The sequence below is a fragment of the Bombus pascuorum genome, chromosome 8 (assembly GCF_905332965.1).
Source record: "Bombus pascuorum chromosome 8, iyBomPasc1.1, whole genome shotgun sequence".
Taxonomy (NCBI): Eukaryota; Metazoa; Arthropoda; class Insecta; order Hymenoptera; family Apidae; genus Bombus; species Bombus pascuorum.
Genome location: NC_083495.1, coordinates 12,660,971 through 12,671,758, shown reverse-complemented (window position 1 = coordinate 12,671,758; position 10,788 = coordinate 12,660,971). Strand labels below are relative to the sequence as shown.

At 30.5% G+C, this 10,788-nt stretch overlaps 2 protein-coding genes across 2 annotated transcripts; one reads left to right on the top strand and one right to left on the bottom strand.

The window, feature by feature from the left end:
• Positions 1–5,147: 5,147 nt before the first annotated feature.
• LOC132909671 (short-chain-enoyl-CoA hydratase-like) lies at positions 5,148–6,652 on the bottom strand. Its single transcript, XM_060964617.1, has 4 exons — positions 6,393–6,652; positions 6,032–6,285; positions 5,654–5,948; positions 5,148–5,566 (listed from the first exon to the last, which is right to left on the bottom strand). Exons 1-4 carry the CDS (start codon positions 6,505–6,507, stop codon positions 5,289–5,291), a joined length of 942 nt encoding a protein of 313 aa, XP_060820600.1. The 5' UTR covers positions 6,508–6,652; the 3' UTR covers positions 5,148–5,288.
• Positions 6,653–6,697: 45 nt separating this feature from the next.
• On the top strand, positions 6,698–10,160 carry LOC132909665 (exocyst complex component 3). Its single transcript, XM_060964601.1, has one exon. It carries the CDS (start codon positions 6,877–6,879, stop codon positions 9,133–9,135), a length of 2,259 nt encoding a protein of 752 aa, XP_060820584.1. The 5' UTR covers positions 6,698–6,876; the 3' UTR covers positions 9,136–10,160.
• Positions 10,161–10,788: the final 628 nt, after the last annotated feature.

Sequence of the window (10,788 nt, the reverse complement as noted above, 5' to 3'; positions counted from 1 at the left end):
TATGAAAAACAATATTTTGGAAATTTTGAAGAGTATCAGAAAACACGTGTCTAGCTTCAAAAACCAAATAAAAGGACGATACCTGTAACGTGAGATTCGTCGACAGAGTATTGAATTTTGAAATTCGATACTTTTCTGTAAAAAAATGAGATGTTTCAGTTATCGTGTTCTCGTTTTATAGTCTTCATACGTTATTATTGTATTGTAATATTTTTCAAGACGTAACATTTATCGAACGTGAATAAAAATCGATAAAGACAGACATTAAAATGCAAAGAAAAATCTTCATCCGGGAAAATAACGCGATACGATCACCATGAATAGCCATAACATTCCGATCGATTCGTTCGCAGCGTGTCGTGTGCATTTAAAACTTCATAAAAGCAAATAGTCGCCTTTCCGGAAAACGACTACATTCCGACAGCAATCAAAGATACAGGTAGAACTACCGGAACGAAACGCAACTAATCCAGCTCTCGTTATAACAGCGATACAACATGTATAACATCCACTAATGAATAATAATTTGTATGCGAATACCGCGTGTTATTTCGCTGCATGCGGTCGTAACCAATAATTAGTTAATCAACTGAAGTTAATAATCGGGAATTAATTCACCGATCATTCTGCACTTAGATGATATTGAATACGTCGTTGATGGAAAACTTTTTTCGGAAGTTCTTCGATAGACATTACCGATAAAAAGAAACAAACAGCACTGTCAATAAGTTAAAATATTATTCTCGTTTCAAATAAAAATATACGTAGAATTAGGAAATACCGTTTATGTAAAAATTTCAAAGAAAAAACTACACCGTTTCTATGCATGCATCGTTCAAAGAGCTCGATGAATGTTGCAAAATGATTGATTCAAACCGATACTCGCATCCAAACAAATTCATCAGTCGATTTAAATTTAGTACATAAAAATATCCAAAATTATAATAATTCAAGATCAAAGCAAATCTCTATCTACATTGCCTCTCTAATTGTCTTCATAAAAATATAAATTTGCACAGTCGTTATATGAGAAAAACAATCATTCGCATCTTTAAAAACAAATCAAATATTTCTCAGTGGTATCACCTTGAAATCAAGGGTGCGATATTCTCCGCGTTAAAACACCTTCCAACAGGCCCTGTAGCAACAGCAGCGATCGTTTCTACCTTCCTCCAACTAACTCTCCTCTGGTTATCGATTCGTCGACTGTGAAACGTGGCATAAATTCGCTAGCCGGTCATAGAAGCGGCCTGTCGATCCAACAGGATGTGTCCAGGCGCTGAAACAGCCGTGGTAAATTTCACAGATACCGACAGAACGGACGATCCTATTTGCACGCGCGAAGAAGAAAAATATTCGTCGTCCGGTAAAGCGGGACAACGATGTAACCTGTTGCTGGACGAGGAACGGGGAGTCACTTTATGTCCATCCACCTCGTAAAACGTAATGGTTAAGTGGCATGCAGATACGATCAGCGCCGGTTAGAGAATGGACAGGTACCGAGCGTACAAAGGAGCTGAAGTGACCGCCGCGAACCGTGAGCGCCTTTTTTTCAGCGTATGCACATGAAAATTGCACGGTTCAACTCCGTTTTCCCGTGGTGAGCTTGGTGGAAGGCAGCTTTAGACAGGTTGTTTAAGCTTCGTTATTTTATTGAGCTGCAAAAAGGCTAGGGATAAGTACAGTGACTGACGAAAGTATTCGAAAAGAAAGCTTTTATGAATATATTATATGCTGTATACGAAACTTTCTGAAATTCTATTGACACTGTAACGTGACACGACTGTGATGATTAGACCGCAGATATTTACGCGAATTTATATTTTTATGAATATAATTAAAAAGAAATAGAACTGAATTAGAATGATACTTTGAATGTTTTATATATTTTTGCACATTATACACTTGCTGTGCATTTTTACATTTTTTTTAATTTCCCATAAATGCGGAAAAATCTGTAATCTAATCGTGTTCATATTTCTCAAATTTGAAACCAGTCTGGAAATGTATATATTTATTGAAAATATAATAAGTGTTAGAAATGAGCTCACTGAGCATAAAAGCTTATTAAAATAACGAAAAATTGTGTAAATACTTTTATTATGTTTGCAAAATATATACTTACATTAAATATCGTATAGCTTCTATGTACGTTTTCAAATTTGTTTCAAATTTCAGCGATATAATCGCAATAGCGGAATCTCATTACAACGTTAATGAAATTTCAAAATGTTTTGTATAACGAATATAATATATTTGTGAAAAGTTTCTGTAAGTGTTTAAGTATCTATGAAAGAATCTAAAATTTCCAAAATATAAGGTTGTAACTTATAATCGTCCAGTTCTCTCCATTTATATAATAAATATAGAAGTAGGGCAAATTTATGTTACAATCTGATAATAATATATTTATATAATCATATAAATGAGGAAATGTAAAATAAGTAAGAAAAGATAGAAACTATTAGGAACGTTCGAAATATGTACGACTTTCACACCTCGCTTCCTCGTAAAGAACATGAACGCATCGATTCGCCTCTCCCAACGAAGGCAACTTTTGTTTCACGAGTTCGCCAGCAACAATAACACACCGTAGAATCGACTGGTGATTCGTGAAAGGCTCTGGCATCATCCTCTCAAATGCCACGTACACGACAAGTCTAATCAGAAAGAAGATCCTGGGAACCGCCCTTTTATCTTTTACACACTTCTTCCTGGTCTCGTCTGTTTATTATTATCATTTGCGAATATACATTGAGAACGCTTATTCCACCCCTTTTTCACAAATACTATTCAACATTTATTCTGTTAAAATTGAGAAAAATTTTAGACGAAATTAAATTTACATTCAATTCTCATAAAACTTATTTATTGAAATTTATTGAAACGAAACTGAATAAAGTAGAAAATAAAAAATATAATAAAATATGAATTATTAAAATTTTATTTTCTCGATAAAGTATTCTCGCGGGACTTATCTTTTTCTCCTTACCCATCAAGTAATAACTCCCATCAAATAATACTCAATCAAATAATAATTCCTGAATCTTATAATCCATCATGTTATAAGATAAAGAATTATATAAAGGATATTTTAAATTACTCAAATAAATTAAAGCTTATACCTCAAATTCTCCAGTATAATTCCAACTTGCAATTATGTACACTTTTCTTCCTTATACGTATGTATGTGCAGATCTCACCGAGCATTTCTCCAATTACTTCTTTTGTAATTGATACTTGAAGTCTTTATCTGGACTGTATGCTTTCTATTTCTTGTAAAAACATAACAATTATAGTAAATTGCTTAATAATATGTACATACATACATACACGACAATTGGTCAAATATTAATTTCTAATATTATTAATATCATAATTATTAATCATTAGTAAAATTACTGCAATTCTTCAAATATTAATTACTTTCTTCAGTTAAATCTCAAAATCGTGTATCCTGACGCTTATCTAACGAAAGGAAAACGTAACCAGTCGATAGAAAACGTTGGAGAAGAAAAGCAAATCCTAGGAAAAGACGAAATAGAAGGAAGAAACGAAAGAAAGAACATCGGAGATGATCGCGTAGATTTAAGTACGCGCAACATTCACCAGGTCGTGCAAGGAGGAAGGCACTTGGTGGGGAAGGCCTTCTGGTTACCAAGGGGACTCTCGTCCTGACTCCTGGTTACAAGAAGGAGGAGGAGGGATATGAACGATTGCGCAACAATGCACCGCCACCTGCACTCGTTTCGTCACACAGCTTTAACCGGCTCGATGGTGGTTGGCCGGCTCGCATTACTTTCGCCAATTAAACCTATGGACGGTCGTTGTTCAACTTGAATATGAAATTCCACAATTATTTGAAATTCCAGCCAAATGAACGAGTCAACGACTGCCCGGAGGAAATCTACGACCCATCATTGACGGCAGTCCAATACACATGTTAAGTCGATGCACCAGCTTCAGTATAGACGACGAAAAATATTATGAACGAATTGAATCCAATGATCTCTATGTCAATTCCTTTGCCGATTCTGTGATTATGTTATAATAGCAAACATTTTAAGCAAACGTATATTTAATAAAAAAAATATAGTACACCGCATCTTAAACAAATAATAAAGATTAAAAATGATCCACTGAATATTGAGATTTATTAATGTAATGAATAATTGACCGTTTAGATACTTATATGATCGTAAAATGTATACTTGCACAGAATATCTTCTATGTAATTTTCAGATTTGTTCCAAATTTCGAGCTACTATATATTATAAATAAATTGATCGTATGATTTACTATCAAATTTGAAAATTAAATGCAAAAACTGTATACCAATGAAATATCGAATGACTTTCGATTATTTTAACCTTGTATTACGTGATATCCTTCGCGAAGAGAATGCGTAGAACGAATTTGATCAAGTCAATTTGTTAATTTTCTTTTCCATTATTCGTACCTTAATATTCTGAAATTTACTAAATGCGAAGTTGATAATATTGACAATCGTAACATGACGTCGATTATACGAATCAAATATTCTAGTAATAATATTTTCATTAAATAATTTTCGTTAAATGAATACTGTATCGTGTATATTTATTTCTTAGTACCTGTTACTAATAATGAGGAAAATACACAATTGGAGGAAGCAGATAAAGAAATTTTAATAAATATTAATTGTCCACTTAAATTAATATTGAATTATATTCGAGATATAGTAGGATTGGATGATACAAGTGAGTAGGTTATATTCTAACCGTTTCTTCTATTTACTTTTTTAATAAATATATTAAAGCACATTTTTAGCTGAATTTGATTTATGTGATGAAATTAACTGCCAATTAAGGAAAGTTTCCATTTTTGAACCATACATATCTGGTTTTGATGTTTTTGAAGTGGATTTAACATATCTAATAGTTACATTTGGACGTAAGTTTTAAATATTATATAAAATATTATTTTCAATGAATATTATTTACACAGGAGATATAAATGGTCAAATGATTAATATAACACCACTCCTTACTGGAAAAGCAGCAAAAAGATGCACTGATATACTATTAAAATCTCATGCCTTGCTTAAGAAAAATTTATCTGCTAAATCTTCCTTAAAGAAAGGCAGTATTACACACAAAATGGCATGATTGTATTCGTAATAAAGTAATTTAATCATAGTAGAAAATTTAGATACATTTTAAATATATATTACATAACAGTTACATGAGATTTTGTATCATTTGTTCTTATGTATATAGTCTTTAGGAGCAAGTACTTTTGTATGATCTTTATAAAAGATCTTTATCAAATTCCTCAAACTTAGTTTCTACATTTGTAATTTTGTAAAATTTTCCATGTTTTCCAAATCCTTCTGTAACAAACCTTTTTGCTCCTGCAACTCCTTCTTCAAATATTAAATGAGATGCATTATCTTTCTCAAATTGTATAGCTTCTTCTAATTGTTTAGCAGAAAATGTGGCAAACTGTGCAGAGGCACGATCTGCAAGCAATGTTCTTTGTGGGAACTTCACAAATGATTTTGCCAAATTTAGTGAAGTGCCTAACACTATAAGTAAAAAATTTGTGATTATATAATTTCACTGTCTTTTGATGTACCTATACATATTATTTATTATTGTAAAATAAACTGTACCATTGCCAGTAGTTGTATGACGATTAATCAAACCACATGAATATGCTTCTTCTGTTTGGATGAAACGACCAGTTAATATCAGTTCTATTGCTTTTGAATAACCAATTAAAGCGGGTAATCGGACAGTACCACCACATAATATAGGTATGCCAAACCGTCTATTTGTAAATCCTAATACTGCACCTTTTTCCATTACTCTGAGATCACACATTAAGGCAAGTTCAAAACCTATTCCTAAAGCATATCCACTTATAGCAGCAATTAAGGGTTTTTTACATAACTCAATTCTATTAGCCTATAAACATTTCAGCCTATATCAGAAAAGTTAATATCCTAGTACTTACTTAATCTACTTTACATTTCAGTTACTTAACTTACCAATGGCCCAAAGTGAGGTAAAACTTCCTCATTTTTTCCATCATATTGTGCAATTTCTTTAAGATCATAACCACTGCAGAAATTCCCTCCTATACCGTGAAGGATACCAACTACAAAATTTTCATCATTTTCAAATTTATCTAATTCATCCGATAGTTCTTGTGCGGCAGCAACGTTTAAAGCATTCTTGCTCTCTGGTCGGTTTATACCAATTATACAAATTTCTTCAAAACGATCTACCAAAATATTTTTTTCTGAAATAATATACAAACATGATTATGCACTAAGAACACATATTTGTTCTATAGTTCGTAAAAACTAAAATATTATATAATATCACGAATAAAAGTTATTCATTTACCCTTTTGCTCTACTTCATCTTTTGCATTTACACACGATTTGGAGGTTAAACATCTTATTGGACAGCGTTTGTAATGTAGATTGATTATTCCTGATAATCTTTTTAAAAAATGCATTTGTAGTTTTGAATTAGATTTAAAATTCTAGAAGTTCTATGATGTCTTATTTTGATAGTATGACAACGACAAACTTTTTTGAATTCTTCAAATACTTGTTTTTCATTGAACATAAACACATGAAAATACGACAGTGCGCATTTACAAAGCACTACAATGTTGAGAACACATATTACAATTGACAAGATAGCTATTCAATATAAACGCATCTTAAGGTACATGCCTAACCAAGGTTTTATAAATGTCAAAATAATCTGCATGCTTTCCTTTAAATGAATCTATTTAAGTAAAAGTCGTTATTCCTAATTTTCTATAATTATCGGAAGGTGTGAAGTAAAATAATAGTTTGTAAAATAAAATATTAACAAAATGGCTTTGAAAATGGAAGACTTGCAAAAATTGGAGGAAGAAGCAGAGGCAAAGGCAACAAAATATGGGTGTAATCTATTGCAACGACCAGGTCAATTGGAAAAAATTGATATGTACAAACGTAGAATAGCCCGGAAGAAAGCTTCTGTGGAAACTATGCTCAAAACTGCGATGCAAAGTCAATTAGATGGAGTTCGTGTGGGTTTTGAACAGCTTCAGAGTTCTTTAGAGAGTAGCGCTTCTATAAAACAGGATCTAAATGATATTGGCGAATTGTTCAGTAAAGTTCCAGAACTCAGTGCAAAATTGCAAGCTGTTCAAGAAGAGAATATGCGTCACTCTCAGTATGTTACTGCCAAAGAAAATTTGAAACATACGTTTACTTTACCAGAAAGCGTTGAAATGACTAAACAGTGGATAAATCAGGGGAATCTACTGTATGCTCATCAGATTATTATGGATCTTGAAAATTCAAGAGATGATTTGTTGTATGAACTTCACAAACTTCCAAATCAGTCCCCAGCTGATACAGTTATGTTAAAAGCTTATTTAGAGGATGTTGAAATGCTTTCTCAGCTAATGGAGAAACAAATTAGATTAGTATTAAGTCGTACATTAAACACAGTGAGAAAAGAACCTACTGTTATAGTCACAGCATTAAGAATTATAGAAAGAGAAGAGAAAGCAGATCATTTTGCTATTCAGAGACATAAACAAAGTGGATTTATGCCACCAGGAAGACCTAAAAAGTGGAAAGATATGGCAATGAAAGTTTTAGAAAAATCTGTAGCCAATAGAATTGAAGGAACGCATGTTGAGGAAAGAGTGGATAACAAAATGTGGCTAGTTAGGTATTTAGAGCTTACAAGACTCTTAATTTTGGAAGATTTGAGAGTTGCTAAAACTCTTTGTGAACCTTGTTTTCCACCTTGGTATAATATTGTAAGAACTTTTGTTAAAATGTATCATACAAGTTTATCACAACATTTGAAGGACATAATTGCCAATGGCTTGGAAGGAAATGAATATGTATCTTTATTATCATGGATTATGAATACTTACACTGGCCCAGAATTAATGCAACATCCTGAATTAAATATTGATACAAGTGATATAGGCCCTTTGTTGAGTCCTGAAATTATAAATGATCTGCAAGAGAAATATTTGAAGAATATGTGTCAAAATTATGAAGACTGGATGAAAAAGACTTTGGAAACTGAAAAAGTAGACTGGTGGAGTGGTGTATTACCAGAAGGAAGCACTCAAGAAACATACTATCACACAGCGGCACCTGTGATTATATTTCAAATGATTGATCAAAATCTCCAAGTTACAAAAACAATTAGCATTGAATTAACAGCGCAGGCTATAGTCCTGTGCATTGAACAAGTAATTAAATATGGATTTATGTACAAACAAGCAATACTGGAATTTAAAAACAAACATTTTGAGGATAGAAGCCAAGTACCTTACTTTACGCATCATATGATTACAGTTGTTAATAATTGTTTACAGTTTACAGAATTAGCACAGCAAATGAAACAGCTGTATTGGGTTTCTAATGCTAGTGGAGATGCTACTGTGAAATTCGAAAATTTGTTATCAAATTATCAACAATTACGAAATGAAGCAGCAGCAATATTACTAGAAGAATCTTTCTTAGATTTAGAATTACAATTTCAAGATTTAATTACCCCTAAATGGTTATCATCCCCTATCCCAGTAGAAACCATTTGTGTGACTTTAGAAGATTATTTTCAAGATTATAATCACCTGTGCCCAAAAAATTTTGAATATGTTATTACAGAGGCACAAAATCTCATTGCAAAACGTTACATTTCTGCAATGCTACAAAGAAAGATATCTTTAAAAACATATGATGAATGCTTAACATGTACATCAAAAATAATGACAGAAGCAGATAAATTAAAAAATTTCTTTGATAGAATAGCTCCAAAAGTAGGGAACTTTAATTCTCCCTTTGAAATAATCAAGCGACTGGCGGAGGTATTGCGTTGTGAAGATTCGGAAATTCTTTCTCTTGATTTACATTCTTTAGTTGAGAAATATCCAGATATGACTGAAGATCATTTAGTCAGATTATTGGGTCTCAGAGGTGATATTTCTCGCAGTGAAGCAAGAGAAAAGGTTTCATACATTTTAGAAGCTCAACGTAATCGTAAAACTCCACAATCTATTGCACATAGCATATTTAAACAAATATATATACAGGATAGTTTTCTCAGTTGGAAGCCTTGAAAATCAAAAGCAATTTGCTATATTAAGTATTATTTTTCACATATCATCAATGAAGCTGATGTAAATGGTATATTGTACTTATGCATTAAAATAATATAAATATTCAAAATTTGTAATGACAAGAAGAATTATCGATTAATGTAAAGAAAATATTGTTATCATATTGTAAATAGTTAAATCAATTTCATTTAATTAAATTTGATTTTATTTCTTAATTAAAGAGTAACTTATCATTGAAAACTGTAAATAAATATTGTATAATAATTAATAATATATATTAGGTTTATATACACATGTTGCATGCATATAAATATATATACATACATATATGTATATATTGCATTATTCATGCTTAAAATCTTTATTATTTACTTATTTGCAGCTTGAATATAATATAAATGATACAATAATCAATTCACTGCCTTAGTAACTGAATGGATGTATATATGTATATATATATTCACTTATATTTGTTTTGTATAATTGATTTGTATGAAATTATTCACATGAAACATAATGGAGTAAAAACAAAAATAATGTAAATGTAATATAATATAAAAGACATAATTAAATATTATTTATTTAACATATGTATCAAAAACATAATTATAAAAACAAGTAAGTAATAATTCAAATAATTAAAGCAATGGTACATATTTAGTAAAAGAAGATATTGATTTTGTAAAAATTATGTGTATTGCTAATATATAAAACATAAATTAAATTCTTAGATCCACCATGTAAGTTGTAAATATCAATATTCAACCAGTTAATATGAGACTTTGTATATATGAGAAATATATGACTATAAATATTATAATTTTATTCCTAAACGTGATATACCAAAAGGAAATCTAAAAAAGCAGAAAAGATTTAACTTAATCATTATTTCAGTAATTAAGTTATAATATGTATATATGTATGTTCTTAATGTTTAATATAATTTATAAAAAATAACATGTACAAAAGTACAAATATATGAAAAATATTTTACGTCGGCAATAAATTTAAGTATTTGTTTCCTACATGTACATTAATGAGTTACTGCAGGATATTTATGATTCAAATTGTGCAGATATAATTTACTGAACAAATATTTTTTTATTTATTGTATGTATGATTCATGCGTGTATTGAGTATGTTGAATATATATGTATATCCAAAATCTGTCTCTGAAGTTCACGTATAGTTCCTGTTCATACATTTATTATAATAATAAATAATTTACAATCCGCTTATCGTATGCGTGAAACGCTATGCTGTACACCTTAAATTACCTCTATATTTAAAAGTATATTCACAATTCAAAACCAACTTGAAATCTGGAATCAGTTTTAAATACATATTTAAGTACATAACGAATTGTTTAGCTTGTTGTTGTTTTTTACATAATTCTCTATACTTTAATCAGAAGATCAGATGTTACGAAACATTTGAGATAATTGTCTTAATTAATTAACTATTAAACAATAAAACATAGTTCAATAAACTTTCAGTTCTATCTGGTTCTATATATTGTAATATTTTATCTGTAATTTATAGATCTTTTATTTTTTCTATAAGCATATACTATTTTTCAAAATCATAAGAGCATTTTTATTGGATATATATATATGTCGGATTGTATTCTGTATCTGCTTTTGAAAAAATTGT

Excerpts from the sequence above, each read along its gene's own strand:
- LOC132909671 (XM_060964617.1), bottom strand. The coding sequence starts at position 6,507 with ATGCATTTTTTAAAAAGATTATCAGGAATAATCAATCTACATTACAAA. Across the intron at positions 5,949-6,031 it reads TACCTCACTTTGGGCCATTG|GCTAATAGAATTGAGTTATG; the intron begins GTAAGTTAAGTA and ends AAATGTTTATAG. Across the intron at positions 5,567-5,653 it reads TCATACAACTACTGGCAATG|TGTTAGGCACTTCACTAAAT; the intron begins GTACAGTTTATT and ends TTTTACTTATAG.
- LOC132909665 (XM_060964601.1), top strand. The coding sequence starts at position 6,877 with ATGGCTTTGAAAATGGAAGACTTGCAAAAATTGGAGGAAGAAGCAGAG.